Source organism: Mustela putorius, unplaced genomic scaffold (genome assembly GCF_011764305.1).
Source record: "Mustela putorius furo isolate JIRA1106 unplaced genomic scaffold, ASM1176430v1.1 tig00000929_pilon_pilon_pilon, whole genome shotgun sequence".
In the NCBI taxonomy this organism is placed as follows: domain Eukaryota; kingdom Metazoa; phylum Chordata; class Mammalia; order Carnivora; family Mustelidae; genus Mustela; species Mustela putorius.
In genome coordinates this window covers 4,406,769-4,423,925 of record NW_025421520.1, presented here as the reverse complement: position 1 = coordinate 4,423,925, position 17,157 = coordinate 4,406,769, and the positions used below count along the sequence as shown (strand labels likewise).

The 17,157-nt window shown below is 53.1% G+C and overlaps 1 protein-coding gene across 5 annotated transcripts in view; it reads left to right on the top strand.

Annotated features, from left to right (window-relative positions):
* Positions 1-17,157, top strand: part of ACTR3B (actin related protein 3B) — a 74,527-nt gene that overhangs the window by 48,457 nt on the left and 8,913 nt on the right. For 4 of the 5 annotated variants that reach the window (XM_045086323.1, XM_045086327.1, XM_004765998.3 and 1 more), the window contains 3 exons: positions 1,027-1,170; positions 4,232-4,405; positions 5,958-6,050. In XM_045086323.1, the coding sequence (XP_044942258.1) occupies positions 1,027-1,170; positions 4,232-4,405; positions 5,958-6,050 (411 nt within the window). The remainder of the gene's footprint in view (positions 1-1,026; positions 1,171-4,231; positions 4,406-5,957; positions 6,051-17,157) is intronic. The other variant, XM_045086325.1, reaches the window with a different exon arrangement.

The window sequence follows — 17,157 nt, the reverse complement described above, 5'->3', positions numbered from 1 at the left end:
TTAACTGCCAGTGTGTCTGGTGCTGGTAACCCTTAGCTCCGACCCACCCATAAGGTGAGGTCGGCTGTCACCGCTGTCCCCCGCCTCCCGTGGGCATGTGGCATAGAAGCCGGTGCTGGAATGTGGAGTCTGGAGCGTCTCCTGTCTTCGGCTGGAACTGTGGTAGGAAGCCGTCCACTCTGGCCACCAGCCATCGGAGAACCATGGCTTCTGGGGCAACTTGTGCCCCCAGGACAGCTGGTGAGGGGCTGGGGCCGCCTGGGTGCGGCCGGCATGTGAACTCCTGGCTTGCTCCCTGTCCGGGCCCCATAGACGTGCTTTGCCGACCAGGCACACAGCCTGCCTTGCCAGAGCGGCCCCGCTCCTGACCAGCACTGCTCTCCAGCTGCACAGGGTTAACTGACCAGAATTAGTCCTCTAACACGTGCAGCTCTTGGTACCATAAATGGGACCGTTTATCAAGTACCAAGTACGTGCCCCAAAACAGTGCTATGTGCTTGACTTACTGTGTTTCACCAAGTCTCTGTTGTAAACTAAGTGTGGGTTTTGTTTGCCCATATTGTGGAGGAAGGTTTTGGGGCTGACATGCGTTGACAGGCTTGTGCGTGGTCACTCAGCGGACTGTCTCGGAGCCGGGATTTGCATCCAGGTTGTCTGAGTCTAATCCCCGTGTACTTAGCCAGATTGTTGACTCCTAAATGTCAGTAGGTTCATAGCTGGTTTCCCACTTTATAGGTAAAAGCTTTTCCCTTGTTCCTGTTCTCACAGGTGGCACAACTTTTTGGAAATGCACTGGTTTTTCTCTTCACTTTTCTGATGTAATCATTTTGGTTGTTTGCAGAGAGTCTCAGGTTCTATTAATGGGCTTGTGCATGCAGTCATTTTCAGAGGCCTCCTGTCCTGAGCTTTGCCTGGACTGGGGGTCCAGGACATGCTGGGCTCCGAGGGGGCAGGACATGCAGCGTCCGGGAGCTCTGCCCGCTGGGGTCACTCACTCCAGTCGTTCTGCCTCCTCTTCCTCCCCAGGCAGAGGGTTACGTCATCGGAAGCTGCATCAAACACATCCCGATTGCAGGTAGAGACATTACGTATTTCATTCAGCAGCTGCTAAGGGAGAGGGAGGTGGGAATCCCTCCTGAGCAGTCACTGGAGACCGCAAAAGCCATTAAGGTAAAAACAGACGGGGAATGGGCCGGGGAATGGGCCGGTTTGGGGGGAGAGAGAAACGGTGTTTGGACACTTCCCCTTGCCGCAATCACCCCTGCTCCCTCCCTCCTTCCTCTCCCCTCCAGAGAATGTGGGGAGACTGTGGGTCTTGTTCGTTGACCACCTGAGCTAAGGGACTGAAAGCCTGGAAGCTTCGCCTTCTCCGAGCGCAAATGCTGTGGAGGCTCCGCTGTAAGCGCAAACAGCTTGATCACTGGTACTGAGCACAGGCGCACGTAGTACAGCATCATTTAATTGGAGCCTAATTAGATGGAACCTTCAATTAACTGAATGTGTCTTCTGCATCTGCCTCTGTGCTTCCTTTCTGCAAAGAGGCGCAAGCACCAGCACAGCAGAGCTGGGCATCCCGAGCAGTGGGCCAGTCCTCAGACCGACGGCTGGTGCTCGGCTGAGCTTCTGTGCCCTGGGAACGACGGCTGAGAATGACGCCGTTCTGGGGTCTCAGACCATGAAACAACATCCTCCTGCATCTACTAGGCTCTGGGTACCGTGCGGGAGAAGTCGCAGGAGGTTTGACCGTGTAAATCAGTAGGATTAGAAGAAAAATGGCTCACTGGTCCTTAAACTGTCCACGGGACCTGGCCCATCAGTTTCAGCTTTGTATTACTCTGTGTGTAGCAGCTGACAGACCCTTTCTGAAGGGACTTCACTTTTTAGGTTTCAAAATCAGGGCAGATTATTTTTTTAGCCAAAAGGCAAGAAGATTTTTAGTAGTGCAAGGAGAACTGTCATATAGTTGAAGAGGGAAGGGTTTTGTCTGTTTTTGGAGAGGAGTGTGATTGTGCCGTGCGACATGTGACCACGAGCATCTCCTGTTTCATGGAACATGGGCTGGGTAAGGGGAGGGGAGCCTAAGCCCTCGATCCCATCTGAGCACCCAGCAGTGGGCTGATCGGAGGAGCGTCATCAGAGAGGACCCACCTTTTGTGTGCCGCTCTTGGTAAAAACTGGCGTTGTCCGGACGGAGTGCACTGGTGGAGGCCAGGGCCCCTGCTGGGAGGATGGCCAGCTGCCCCAGCGTCCCGGGGATGGGCGTGTCAGGGGTTGGGTACTCCCAGGGCTAGAATAGTTTGCCCTGGGTGAACCCGGGGGCAGAGTTTACGGAAGTAGTCTAAGACTTTCTTTTAGATTACAATATTTCCCAAGATTTTCCTTTTTTCCTTGCCTTTCTTCAATGAAAGAAATTTGGATATTTGATCCATGTTCCCTCGTCACCCCGCATCTGTTACTAATGTGATTCAGGATTGAACTACTTGTCCCTGACACTCAGGGCTCTTTCTGGCGAGTGTGAGAGTTCCATTTGTAGTGAAGGTTTCTGAGTGTGCTGTCCTGGTCCTTGCAGTGGGGTCCACTTTGCTCACAGTCTGTCTGGGGACCGGTTGTCACCCAGCAGCTGGGGCCTGCCATTCGGGCTGTGACCACGTCCTGCTCGGCGGTGAACGCCCCGAGTCCTCCGTGCCCCCCGGATGAGCTGTGCGGGCCCCGTTGTGTGGCGTAGCCTGCTGTTGGTTGTCTCCTCTCTGCTTTCTGTGAAGGAGGAGGTTCTGGAAAGAGTGGTTGAGAGGCACCCCAGTGTCGTGGTGGCCCTGTGGCCGTCCCCCGTGGCCACGAGCAGGCACACAGCATCAGTGCGGCAGGAGTCCAGAGTGTAAGACTCACAGCGCCGCCCTCCAGCCAGGTCTGTGGAGGCGTTTCCGGTATGAGCGAGGCTGCAGGGAGCTGACCAGGCCTCTGACTGCTTACCGCCCCTGTCCGGCCTGGGAGCTTTCAAGTCGCGTGGCCCCACTCACCTCCTCTAGCGTCAGGGCACACGTGGTGGTAACAACCGTGGCTTGTCGGTCTTGGTAATTTGTGAGTGTGTTAAGGATGCTATTAGAATAGGTTTCGGGGATCCTAAAAAACGTAGAACTCGGTATTAGGAAAACACCTGCAGAGGTCCTTCGGGACTGGGTACACCCCCTGTGCACCCGACAGTGCCAGACCAACAGAGCCCACCAGGCCTTCGCCCACAGGAAGCTTACTTTCGGGAGCTGGTACCCCAGTGCCACCTGCCGGCTAGCTGAGGTCAGCTGTGGGGACAGAGGGGCCACCCACAGATTGCCTGTCACATGCTACCAGATGCTGAGGGAATGCCGGGCACATCTCAGGTTGGCTGCTGACGCCAGGGCGAAGAGCGTCCTGGCGGCAGCAGCTGGGGCCCTCAGTGCTCCCGTCTACACTGCCTTTTCTGTTTGTTCACAGCATCTCCCTCCTCGAAGCACACTGTCGTTTACTTGTGTGTTATGGCCATCGGTTACTGTCCAGCTCTCAGCCAGAGCGTATGTTCCAGTGGGCAGGGGTCTCTGTGTGTTTGTTCCTTTGCACAGCCCATGTGCTTAGGCCCTCAGTGCGTACTTGTCACAGAGCCCGTGACCATGCCGTGTCACACTGCACAGCAGGCTCACGGCTGAATTATTGATCATGGTAGGCGTGAGGATCTGCTGGTCCAGTGCCTGGGCCAGTGCTGTCTGGGGACCTCAGAGAAGTAAGGGAAGATGAGACAGGACACTTAAAGATCTTTATTTATTTGAGAGAGAGCGAGAGAGATCAAGGGAGAGGAAGAAGCAGGCCCCCCACTAAACAGGGAGCCTGACGTGGGGCTGGATCCCAGGACCCCGGGATTATGACCTGAGCTGAAGGCAGACACTTAACCGATTGAGCCACCCAGGCACCCCGAGACAGGACACTTAGTAGACACATTTGGACATTGTTTCAGGTAATAGGGCAACAAAATCTGAGAGAGTAAGGCTGAGATTTACAGCTGAGCTGCAGAGAAAGCTGGCTGCCGTATCCAGAATCCAAGCACAGTGCTGTCTGCTGTGAGGGCGGAGAGCAGGAGGCCCGACGGCACGTCCACACTGGAGTTCTGGCGTGTTTCGTGCAGGGGGTCACTGGGTACTTCTGTTGGAGGGAACAGACTCTGCCTAGTTAATGCCTGGTGCCGTCTTTGTGTTCGCGTCTGCAGGAGAAATACTGTTATATTTGCCCCGACATAGTCAAGGAATTTGCCAAATACGACGTGGATCCCCGGAAGTGGATCAAGCAATACACGGGTATCAACGCCATCAACCAGAGGAAGTTCGTCATTGATGTGGGCTACGAAAGATTCCTGGGGCCCGAGATTTTCTTTCACCCCGAGGTGAGAGGTCTGCTTTGGACTGTGCCAGAGTGAGGCGTCCGTGGAGCGACGCTGCCACCTAGTGTGCCTGGAGAGCAGTGCGGGAGGACTGGAGTCCCCGGCGGCTCTGCCCGGCGCTGGGCCCCTGCCGTCTGTCAGGGTGGCTGTTCAGTGTGTCTCCGCGCACACCCGCTTGTTAGATGGTTAATGACTGATCACGGGGTGGCTGGGGAGAGCAGGGGAAGGTAAGGGGATTAAAGTCAGTCTCACACTGCTAGGAAAGCTAGTTTGCCTCAGGGACCAAATGAAAGTTCCTTCTGTTTAAAAGTGGGGTAACACAGGGTCTCTCCGTCTTTGGAGGCCATCCTTCCTGCTCCCAGTGTTTAACCCAGGACGTTGTTCTGCAGAGCAGTTGAAGCTTCGGTTGGAGGAGGACTAGCCTTTCCATCAGTTACGTAGTCTAAGAATTACAGATGTCACCATTTTAACTATTAGTCACAAAGAATTACTACTTTTGCAGGAGGAGTAATTGTGAGGCAAAATTTTAAGGTTTCAATAAAAGGCATTTCATTTGTATTTTGGTATATATTTCTGCCCAATTCCGTTTATACTCACTAGGTCACAAACTGCGGCCTATCCTGGATGCGTCTATGTCCCTTTCGTCCAGGAAGTGGCGCCGATGTCCGAGTTACTGTCCTCTAACAGCATCGAGCTCATTCACGCAGGCCTTTACTGATACCTAAAACAGACGTGAAACGGGCAGGGTCTGGTGAACAGCTTAGAGAATTGGATGTTACCTTCTTCTTCCTTGAGACTAGTGTACATTAAAGCTTCTCTTGATTTTTAAAATCTGCTTACGATGTAATTGAATTATTTATACTTTAGCGTATTTAACTCAGAGAATGAAGTATAAGATTGGTCACTCGGTAGCTTGATCAACACCGTCTCGGTTTTGTCATTTTAAAGACCCCGTCTTCAGTTTGGGGCACAGGGGGCTCAGTCCGTAAAGCGTCCGACTCTTGATCTCAGCTCAGGTCTTGAGCTCAGGGTGGTGAGTTCTGAGCTCAGGGTCATAGATGTGCTGGGCGTGGAGACTGCTTAAAAAACATAAACCACCATCATCAGATCGCGCAGCCTTCCACCCGTCTTCTAGCCCGCTCCCATGATCTTTCATTGTCCTTGGGGTGTTTTTGGTTATGTCTTGCCTAATTTCTTTCATGACATGAATATTTGTAAGTGTTATGCTTGTTATGTTCTCATGGTGTTTCTGGTTAGGTGTCATAGTCTCTTACCCGCCCGATGCATCGCATATTCCTGACACAGGACTGGTCTCCTTGATCAGTTTGCTCGTTTTCCCTCACTAGACACAGCCCTCTCCTCTCTTGAGGGGACATAGGTCTTCGACGCTGCCCAAGTCACGTGGGGTTCATTTGGCAAATTACACCGATATGAGTGTGAAGTTTTGAAATGTGCGGTAAATCCCATATCTGTCAAAGCTACTTTTTAAAAAGAGGTTTTTTTGTTGTATTGAGAGAAATGTATAATGTTTCTTTTATATTTCTGTAAAATATAGTTTGCCAACCCAGACTTTATGGAATCCATCTCCGATGTCGTTGACGAAGTGATCCAGAACTGCCCCATCGATGTGCGCCGTCCGCTATATAAGGTATGATTAGGTGCTTCGATTTCGTTTCAGCATTAAAGAATTCACAGACATTCCCGTTCCACTCTTGTTCGATAGGCTTTGTTAAAGGCTGGTGTGAAGGTAAAATATTTTTCTTAGACTGGGGGTGACTTAAATATGGAAATAATGACTCAGTTAGCTGGAAATACTGAATTTAAATACGCTAGGATTTTCTGTTCTTATCTGGCAAGCTATATTTTAAGTTGGACCTCAACCATGTTTATTGGTTGAAAGAAGATACTTCCCCTTTTGCTTTCCATGAGATCCGCTGGTCTTGTTTCATACATGTCTGGGGTTTGGTGCCAAATGTGGTGTAGCCAGAAGAAGTTAGAGCCTGAGATGAAACAGTCAACGAGAAAATGGTCATATAACATTTTCTCCAGAATTCTTTGATTGCGAGGTATTTTGGACCTCGAAATGAGGAAAAGCTAGCCATGTCACTGTAGGATAAAGGAAATACTGCTGACAGCCCCATGTCGAGAGCAGAAGGTAGAGGTCTGCTGGCGTTCACGGTAAAGTGGCTTCTGCCTGAGCACGTCACAGTGTCAGCCATGGCCCGTGGCTCCGGCCTGCCTCCCCTGGACGCAGGTGGCGCGTGTGGCAGAGAATCGGTCTCAGGGAGGACAGCTGCTGAGTCCTGTAGCATCTGTGCGGCGGGATACTGTGCAGTTGTGTAAGGAGAGTGAGGTAAATCCATGTGAGTTCACATGAAAAGATGTGAGAAAGCAAGTCATACCATTTCCACACACTGTCACGGCGTTTCATGTAGAAATAGAGCTCGTGTGGGCGTAGAAGAGGACTTGAAGGTGCGGTGTCCTCGGGGGTGGGGAATGGACAGGTTTTACTTTCTACTTTTTGTGTTTTAAAATTATGGGAGATTCCATAGTTAACAAATGTTATTTTTATTATTGGAAAAAATTCATATGTAGATAACTTCTTATGGGTGGAAACAAATTAAAATTCTATTTTTTAAAAAATATTATTTATTTATTTATTTGACAGAGAGAGATCACAAGTAGGCATAGAGGCAGAGAGAGAGAGAGGAGGAAGCAGGCTCCCTGCTGAGCAGAGAGCCCGATGCGGGACTCGATCCCAGGACCCTGAGATCATGACCTGAGCTGAAGGCAGCGGCTTTACCCACTGAACCACCCAGGCGCCCTTAAAATTCTATTTTTATTTGTTGCGTATCTTTCTTCTCAAGTAAAATGTGCAAGAGCGAAACTGACGACCGACGGTGGGGGGGGGTTTCCTCACTTCTTACTGAGTGAAAGAGTCGCACGTGCCCTTCCCCCTTCCTAACCCTCACTAGCCACGGGCTGTGTCTCCTGGTCCCCGAGGGTGAGAGCAGGTGTGCACAGCTCCCACCAGCGGCGCAGATTGCTCCGGGGGGGGTTCTTTCTGGTGACACTAGTTCACGCTCAGTGGATTTCTAGGATTCTCGAAGAAGAGATGGTCTTGGAGACTGTGTGGACCGAGCCCAGAGATGGGTAGAGGAGGCCAAGCTACGGGTGCTGGGCCACGTGGAGCCGCTGCCCGTCAGGCTGTCTTTGGTCCTGCTTCACGTCTCTCGTCACGGGACGGGTTCCTTAACCCTGGTGACGGGAGCTGGTAAGGCTGGGTGGGGAGGACAGTCTCTGCTGCTTCCAAGAGGAGAGTGTCTTTCCTTCCACCGTGTTCTGCCCCGGGTTCGCTGGAGGAGTGGGCCTCCTGTCTCTCCCCTTGTGGGGGGGCCTGCTCCTTCCTGTCTGGCCAGTAATCGCACTGGGACGCCATTTCCAGCACAGAGTCTGAGTTGCTAACAGCAGTGTGCTCGGAGCACAGTCATCAGAAGGATTGCAGGTGGGAGAGGATATGGCTTGTGACGCGGGGGAGGGAAGATGAGTTCTGGGGGCTGGGGAGGAGAAAGTCTCCTGCAGCAGCCGCTGAGATCGGGTTCTCTGCCCCCTCATCACTTGGGAGGTCCAGCCTCCAATTCTGTCCGCTTTCTAGACGCTCCTAGGTGACTCCGTAGCCACCACAGAAGCGATATGTGCACAGGCGGGGCTGACAGTTTGTCTCCCTGTGGTCGTCACCCGATTGGAAGGGTGGGCTGGGTTCAGCCACAGCCCCAGGCAGGTCACACCGGTGATGCTCCTGCAGTGAGAGTGAAGAGGTACCAGCGGGTCACTTGGCCTCAGAGTCCTCCTCCTGATGGGTGTGGGGTGAAGGCGGGTGAGACAGGTGGGGAGACCTTCCCTCGGTGCTGGTGGCTGTGCACATGCTCCCTGGGCCACAGGCTGGGAGAGGTCAGTGCAGAGCTGGTGTAGAGGGTTGGGTGCTGGGACGGGGAGGTGGGGGTGGGTTAGGACTGAGGATGGGACTAAAGCCCCAATGCAAGGGCTTTAACCCAATTACTTGCATTTCCCAATGTTATTTATTTTTAAAGGTTTAATTAATTGATTTATTCAGAGAGAGTGAGTGGGGGGAGGGGCAGAAGGAGAGAAGGAATCTGAAGCCGGCTCTGCTGAGCGTGGAGCCCGACTCGGGGCTGGCTCCCATGACCCTGAGATCATGACCTGAGCCAGAACAAAGAGGCGGCGTTTAACCAACTGAACCCCTCAGGTAACCCATCCCAGCACATTTTTAAAGTCTCAGATTTCTATCAGTCCTGTGCTCAGGAAGTTGGAGGAAGTGGTTGAGCTTCTAAATGTAATTTTTTAAATGATAGGAAATTTCAGATTTCCTTTTTGTGGTTAATTGCTATCCGGATGCCCCTGACCTTGTTCAGAAACAACCTTAAGTGTCTCCATCTCTGAACAGATTTCTCTTGAACAAATCACGTTATTCACAGACTTTAACAGATCGCTTCGTAAATGGCGACAGCTCATTGACTGGGTGCTGATTTGTGTCAAGAACAGATGAAACGCGTCCCGCACAGTGCTGTCGTGAGGGGGCTGCTGGCTCCCGGTGGCCCTGCTGTGTCCGCGGAGGCCTGTCGTGGGCAGGGACATGGTCCTTCAGGCCTCACACCCTTCTGTTGAGGAAACCGGTCCTGTGTGCAGATCGGAGGAGCGAAGTGCGGGGGAGGTCACGTAGCTGCGGAGCCAGGCGGCTGGGTTCAGGGTCTCGTCCCACGTCTGTCAACACACGACACATGCGGAAGGAAGATGATTCTGCAACGAGGGAAGGCCTGTCCCTGACCACCTCATCCCGAGGGCCGTCGTCTCTCCCGGCGGTGGGGAAGGTGCTGGCTGGGCCGCAGTTGTCGGTGCCAAGGTGGTCTTGGCTCCGTCGCGTCACCGCCGGTGTTCCTGGGGTGGCCTCTGTGTGGCGATGGCAGCCTTGCAGGCGGCTAGACCTTCAGTTGGGTTAATGGGGCAGTTGATGGGGCTTTTCTGCTTTGTTGTGGGGCCAGGCTCTGTGCGCTGTGGGGAGACAGGGACACAGAGGGGACCGCACCCCGTGCCCCCTTTGTGAGCTATCGAGGCTCTGCTGAAAATACCCGAGGCGTTCCCGGCCCTTGAGTAACCCCTGGTCAGGCCTGTGGACAGGTAAGCAGGGATGGTGGGCGGACAAGCACTTAGAATCTTTATAGAAGCAGAACAGCTTTTCATTTTTATTTTTATTTATTTATCTTTTAAAAAAGGTATTTATTCTTAAGTAACCTGCACACCCAGTGTGGGGCTTGAGCTCAAAACCCCGAGATCGAGAGTCGCACGCTCCACATCAGGCGCCCCATAATTTTTTAGATGAAAGTAGTTCTCATCTAATTTTTATTTCTTTCTGGTATGTAGATAGAGGGATAGGTGTTTACATGCCTCCTCCTCTGTTCAGCTGCTACATTGTGGAAGTGGGCCTGGAGGGGGGGGACTTGAGTGAGACCCCGGTTTTGGTTAGGCCAGTGATTTCCCCAGAAGGCCAAGTTGTTACAAGGAGCAGGTGCTTCCGGAAACGGGAAATTTTTGGCCCTGGGGGCTTAAAAATAGCCACACCTCTGGCAGAGCCCTGGTCTCACCCTGGAGATTCTGATGGAATTAGGCTGGGCCTGGGCATGTGGACATTAAAAGCTTCCCCGGGGGGATTCTAACGCACAGCTGAATGGAGAACCGTGTTACCCTGTCAGCAACTAGTCTGCTCCGGGATTAGTCAGTGTTTAGTAACTTTATGCTCTACTTGAGGGCAAGACCAAGCTTGCATTGCTCTGTGATGTAGCTAGGTGTCTTCTGCTCCTGAGTTCCCTTGGTCACACCAGTGCCCCACTAACTGCAGCCCTCTCTTGCTGCTAAATTAGACGATGTGTGTGTGAGAGGTGGTTCTCATCTTTAAGAGCTTCTACGAAAGCTACAGATAATCAGTAATTCTGGTGGAGCCACCACAAGCTGAGTGTCATGAAAGCGAGTTGTGCAAATCACGGTCATTGAGAGAAGGGGCAGACTGCGCTTCGTGGAGGGGGTCCTGAAAGGCTGCAGAAGGGGGTGGTTGAGCAGAGTCCTGAGGGCTTGGCCGGGTGGGGGGGCTGCGGTGAGCGGGAGGACAGAGTTTCACAGGTGGCGGTGGGGGAGTGGGACAGGCGTCCCAGAGGTCTGTTTGGGGTGGATTCCAAGATGGCACTGAGGGTCATCAGCAGCAAGTCTGGGACGGAGGGCAGGGCCAGAAATAAAATACTGTTAAACGTGCTTTAGCACACAGTGGGTTGGGAGTTGTTAAAAAGTCTTATTCATTATGTTTGTCATATGTGAACACATCTTGATATAGTTCAAGGAATGATTTTTCTGTAACAAATGGCTTGAATTGGGTGTACGTATTTTAATTATGGTAATGTCTTTTATTTATTTTTTAAAAGATTTTATTTATTTATTTGACAGAGAGATCACACGTAAGCAGAGAGGCAGGCAGAGAGAGAGGGGGAAGCAGAGTCCCCGCTGAGCAGAGAGCCCAATGCGGGCTTGATCCCAGGACCCTGAGATCATGACCTGAGCCAAAGGCAGAGGCTTAACCCACTGAGCCACCCAGGTGCCCCAGGATCGCCTTTTAAATCAGAGAAGCATGTTGCAGAGTAAATGAATTATATTTATTATTTTTATTTTTAATATTGAGTAAGTTAAAATATCTTTAGTATTTAAGAGAGAAAAATACACATGTTAAGATATTTTTTTCCACCCCCTTTTTTTTAAAGGTGAGTAGTGATTTTTTTTTTTAAGATTTTATTTTTTTATTTGACAGAGAGAGAGATCACAACTAGGCAGAGAGGCAGGCAGAGAGAGAGGAGGAAGCAGGTTCCCCACTGAGCAGAGAGCCCGATGCGGGGCTTGATCCCAGGACCCTGAGATCGTGACCTGAGCTGATGGCAGAAGGCTTAACCCACGGAGCCACCCAGGCGCCCCTCCACCCATTTTCTAAATAAGCGTTTTATTCAGATGAAATCCTGATTCAGGTCTGACATGTGAACAGTTGGGAGGGAAGCTGCTCTATTTGGGGCAGGGCAGTGGGCAGAGAAGGTTCCAGAACTGTGCTGGTTCAGCCTGACTTTATGCCTGGATCTCCTGTAACTCTCCGTGGCACATCCTGCTGATGTGTCTGGCACTACATGGTTCTCGGGTCAGTTGGGAGAAGCAGAGATGTTTGCCAGGGGAGGCCCAGCACAGGACGTTGACTTGCCGAGCCGAGGGCTTTCAGAAGCTCGTTGTAACCTGAGCGGTGAAGGCGTCAGTGGCGCGTCCTCTGTGTTGACAACGCCGAGCAGACGTGCACGGAGCACCTGCAGGAGGCCAGGCGTCACTGCAGGGCCCCAGGTCACAGATGGGCAGTGAGCTGGGGGGGCACGGAGGGGACGCTCACTCCGACAGGGCTGTGAGGGAGAGCGCCTAGTGAGGGGGTCTGGCCCGTGTTTTTCATTCTTGATGCACTTTTCTGTCATGGAGGACGCGGTCTGTGTGTGGTTTAATACGGCTGCCACGAGGCAGGTGTGGCCGCAGAGCCCTTGGGGTGTGAATAGTGTAGCCAAGGAATAGCGTTTAGAATTTTGTTGACCTTAATTTGAAACATAAGTGGCCACATGTGGCTCATGGCTGTCACATGGGACTACTGAGACCCGCTCTGTGTCCTGAAGGCTGGGGACTTCCGGTCAGAGCAGGGCGTGCAGCACCAGGAGGGGAAGGTTTGCTGGTTCGCGGAAAGGGCAGGGCTGGGGTGCAGGATGGCATGTGTAGGTCTGGAAGGCACTCAGCGTCTCCAGACCTGACACGGGTGAATGGGAGTCGCGGGCGTGGAGCCTGGGGTGTGCACGGGCCCACGGCAGGGGCGGTGTGAGCTGCCGGGTACTAAACGGGGCTCGGGGGTGGTGTGGTCTGTCCGCCTGGAGGGACCTTGCATGAAATTAGTTTTCCTCCCAAGGATGCTGAGCGTTCTGTGCAGGGAGGTGACACAATCCAATTTAAGTTTGAGAAGCGCAGCACCGGAGGAGGTCATTGGGGCCGGGAAGGCTGCAGGCCGGGTGGGAGGTGCCCGGGCTGGGGAGGTGGCGGGAGACGCAGAGTGAGATGAGAGACGGGCTCTGCGGTGTCTGGTGGCATTTTGATGAAGCGGGGAAGAGGTCCGGGTTTCTTACTTGCACGTCGGGGAGGTGGGGATGTCATTGACTAGGATCGGGACTGCAGGGGAAGGAGAGCCCGCTCAGGAGTCAGAGGGGTCCCAGCTTTGGGGATGCTCAGTTGGATACACAGGCTGGAGGGTCAGGAATATCTGAGACTTTCTAGGATCATCGAGGTGACTGTCACCGAGGGAGAGTATACAGGTGACGAGATGATAAGGCTTCGGGTCGAGCGCACAGGAAGGTCCGATTGTAAGGGTTGTGCAGAGGAAGGAGGCCACGGAGGCCATCAGTCAGGGTCTCCTGAAGAAGACTCAGTAGGCTCTTCCCCCGCCAATTCTGTCTCTGTATCTACCTGTCTTCTCCGTATCTCTGTACCTTTATCTTCTGTCTTCCTTCCTCTCTACGCGTCTGTCTGATCTTGCTCTCCCTCTCCATGTTTTTAAAGAATTGGCCTGCTTGCAGTCTGGCCAGCCCAGAAGGTTGCGGGCAGGCTGGCAGGCTAGAATCCCAGGCGGGGTGGGCACTGCAGCCTCAGGGCAGGATTCCTTCTACATGGGAGCCTCAGGTTTTCTCTTCAGCCTGGCCTTCTCTTCACTCACAGCCCCGAGGGTCCTCGGTACTTAACCACATCTGCCAGATGCCCTCACAGTGACGTCTAGGTTAACGTTGATCAGATCCCTGGGTGTGACGGCCAGGCCAGGCCAGGTAGATGCATAACGTCAGCCATCACAGAAGCTACGGGGGTAGTGGAAGAAAGAAGAAAGAAAACCCCGGAGGCCAAGGGGAGACAGCTGTCCTCCGCCCTGACCGGTGATGCAGAGAGGCCCCGCGGGGTGAGGGCGGAGAAGTGGCTGTTGGGAGGAGGCGCTCGAGCGGCCTGGGGGAGTTGGGCGGGGACCGATCACGGCAGCTGCAGGAAGAAGAGGGGTCACGAGGGAAAGGGGGTGTGCAGACATTCTTGTGAGACGTTTGTCATTAGTTGTTTCATCCCCCAAATCGGGCAGCTGTTTACCGTCGGCCCTGGAGGTTCACCTGCATTTTCTGTGCGGCCCGGGGCTGTGCGTCCTGCGGCCCACCTTTCAGAGATCGGCTTGTTCAGGCTTGGCTGGGTTTGCTGTCTCTGGGGCCTGCCTGAGAGGCGAGAAGCTCTTGTCCCTAAAAAGGGACAGCCTTTCAGGACTGCAGTGTGGGGGGAGAGGGGTCCCAGGACTTTCTGATGGGGCTGTCAGCCTGGCCTAGGGGGGACATTCTCCCACAAGCACTTTGCACCACAGGGAACCTGGGCAGCACGTTAAAGTTACACAGCACGGTGGGCAGGGGGCAGTGTATGTCTGTCAAAGGCGATTAAAAGTAAGCAGAGTCTCTCGCCCAGAATCTGCTTGGCGTCCAGGAGTTCCAGGAATGGGAGTTGTTGCCATTTCTCGTGCCGTGTTAGGTGTCCGCTGAATGAACGTACTGGCTGTGACATACTTTATTTCAAGTCTTTCTGACTTGGGCTTCGGGTGGCCAACAGGCTGCGGGTGGTGTCGACAGCGGCATGTGCCGCCCTCGTCTTTCCTGGTATAAAGAAAGGACCTTTCTGTTTGTGAGGGGCTCTGTAACGGAGACTTCTGTTGGCCACCACGAAACAAACATTTGTGCAGCCAGGTCAGGCGTTAGCGGTGGTTGCTGAGGCCAGTGAGAATTCCAGCCAGCCCGGTGGCCCGAGGAAGCAGGTGGAACAGCCTTGCAGAGCGAGCGGAGCACCGCGCCGTTAGCATTCACGGCCATTCAGCAAGTCAGGGCTCCGCATCGTAAGGTGCAGCTTTAGTCTAGAAAACATCGACTCTGTAGGTGAGCAAAGATGATTATCTCCAACTTGAAATGCATTTAGAAAATTTGAGAAATCCCAAAATCTTTTATAGAACCGAGGTCGCTCCTCTGTGATCGTTGCGTATCATCACTGTGACCACCGTTCTTTGTCATGGTTTTGAGACAGGAGTGGTGGCTCCGTCTGCTGCGCGTCTGTTTTGCATCCTGTGTGTTCACTTGGCATTAGGATTGTGAACATTTTCTTGAGTAATCCGCATTCTTCAAAAACCTGATTTTTAATGGGATCTAATGCTCTGTCCTGTGTCTGTTTTAGTATCCAACTCTTTTCTTACAATTAGGGTTTTGGTATTTTGTAGCTGGGGTCAAGCTCTCTTTCTTCCCCGGACCTCATCTGACACTCACGGCGGCATGTCCTCAGTGATGCTGTCTGAGGCGGCCAGTTCTGATGGGAGCATTTGCCGACAGGAGCCCAGCAGCTGCCTCTTGGCCGCATTACTCGCCTGGGTTTACAGTCTGTGATCCCTCGTGGATGTGTCCCTGCCAGCTGTGGTGCTCAGAAGCCTAGGCTGTGGCTGGGCCCTGCAGACCTTCCCCTGGGGCTGCTGCATCGTGTGTCAGTGTGAAGGAAGCTGCTTGCTTGGGGGGGCGGGTGCCATCAGAGTGGGGGTCCGGGAAGACGGCCTGAGTTCAGAGGCTGAAGAGCAGAGTGAACAGTTCCTGTGGGCGAGCGGGTGGAGGTCAGGGTTGGTCCTCTGTAAGTCTGACGAGATTACCGGGTCACTTTAGCATTTCTCTGCTCTGAGCGAGGCTTGAAATGGGGGTGAGGACTGGAGCTCCCTCTCAGGGAGGGCCCGGGCCGCAGGGCCTGCTCCTCCGTTGTGCGCAGCAGCGGCACCTGGGAGGAGCCCAGCGCTGAATGCTCGTGGATCTGGCCGTGTGCTCGCTTCCTCGCATGGGCAGAGCGCGGCAAGGCAGGGAAGACCCCGACCCCCAGAGTGCGAGTCCCTCGGGCTTCCTCCCGCCGCGCCGCTCGGTGCAGAGCCTGCCCCTTCGGCGGGTCCTCGTTCATCCCAGCCTTCTGTTGCGTCGCCCTGGTCACAAATTTCCGCTGGAGGTGGAATTTACTTGCAATAAAACAAACCCACTTTAAGGACAGTTGAAGGAGATTGGACGAGTCTACACGGCCGCGGAACCGCTGCCACAGTGCAGGCAGAGAACGACCACCGCCCACACACGGTCCCCGTTCTCTGCTGACCGTCCCTGTCCCTCAGCTCAGCTGCTGGAGGGTGCGGACCTCTCTCTGTCGCTACTCGTCAGACCTGACCTTCTGGGCCTGCACGCACGTGGGGTCATACGCGGCGTGCTCTGTCCCCTGTCCTCAGCTCGTGCTTCGGAGCGGCAGGCTGGCACGGGCTGTCCCTGTCTGTGCCAGTCAGCACTGCTGGATGCGACCCCCCAGGGGGCTTCCCCCACCCATACAGAATTTGGCTTGTTTCTAGGTTTTGGCTACGACAAAAACCTGCTGTGAACATCTCGGTGCAAGTCTGTGTGGATACGTGCGTAGTTCCCCTCGAGCAAATAGCCAGGGTGCCATGGTCGTGTGTCTGCGTGTGCTTAACTTGACAGAGACCCGCAGACTTTCCCCAGAGCGGTTGTGCCGTCTGTTCCTCTCGTAACCTGAACTTGCTGTGTGATGGGTTTAATTGGTGCGGCCCGCGTCACAGGCCCTGTCCGCCGTCTGTCCGTGTGCTTGTTGGTCACCTGTGCACCTTCTCTTGTGAAGTGTCTAAACTTTCTGCCTGTTTTTTCATTGGTTTGTTTTACTGAGGTGTAAGGGTTGTTTTCTTTATTCTGGACACAAGTCCTTTGTTAGATATGTATATTCCAAATATTTTTTCCTAGTCTGTGGCTCGTCTTTTCATTTTCTTAGTGGTATATTTTGTTTGTTTGTTTGTTTGTTCTTAAGCAGTCTCTACCGAGCGTGGGCTGGCTCTCATGGCCCGAGATCAGGAGTCCCGCGCTCCACTCCCTGAGCCGCCAGGCACCCCTCTTAGTGGTCTCTTCCGAGGAACAGAAGTTTTTCATTTTATGAAGTCGAGTTTACCCATTTTCATCCTTTATGGTTAATACTTTTCTAGTGTGCCATCAAAGAAATTTTTTTGCCAACATCAAATTCATGAAGATTAAAACAATTTTCTTCTAGAGGTTCTCTAGTTCTAGCTTTGCATTGACGTCGGACCCATGTTGAGTCACACCGTGTGTATGAAGGTTGGTAGTGGGTGCCCACACCCTCCCGTGGCATCCGTTCCTCTAGCTTCATTTGTGTTCCCTCCCCTATTGAAGTACTTGGCCACTATGTCTAACGTCATTTGGCTGCATATATACCGTGGCACTTTTATTGCTCGAATGGATTTTACGTGTTAGTTCTCTGAAGGCGACCCGAGATCTTGCAGTGCTCTGACGTTCACGGTGAACGTTCATGTGCATACCTGGCTGAATTATTTCTTAATTAAAAAATCCATTACAGGTGCCTGGGTGGTTCAGTGGGTGAAGCCTCTGCTTAGGGCTCAGGCCATGATCTCAGGGTCCTGGGAACGAGCCCCACATCAGGCTCTGCTCAGCAGGGAGCCTGCTTCCCACCCACCCCCGCCTGCCTCTCTGCCTACTTGTGATCTGCCTGTCAAATAAATAAATCTAAAAAAAAAA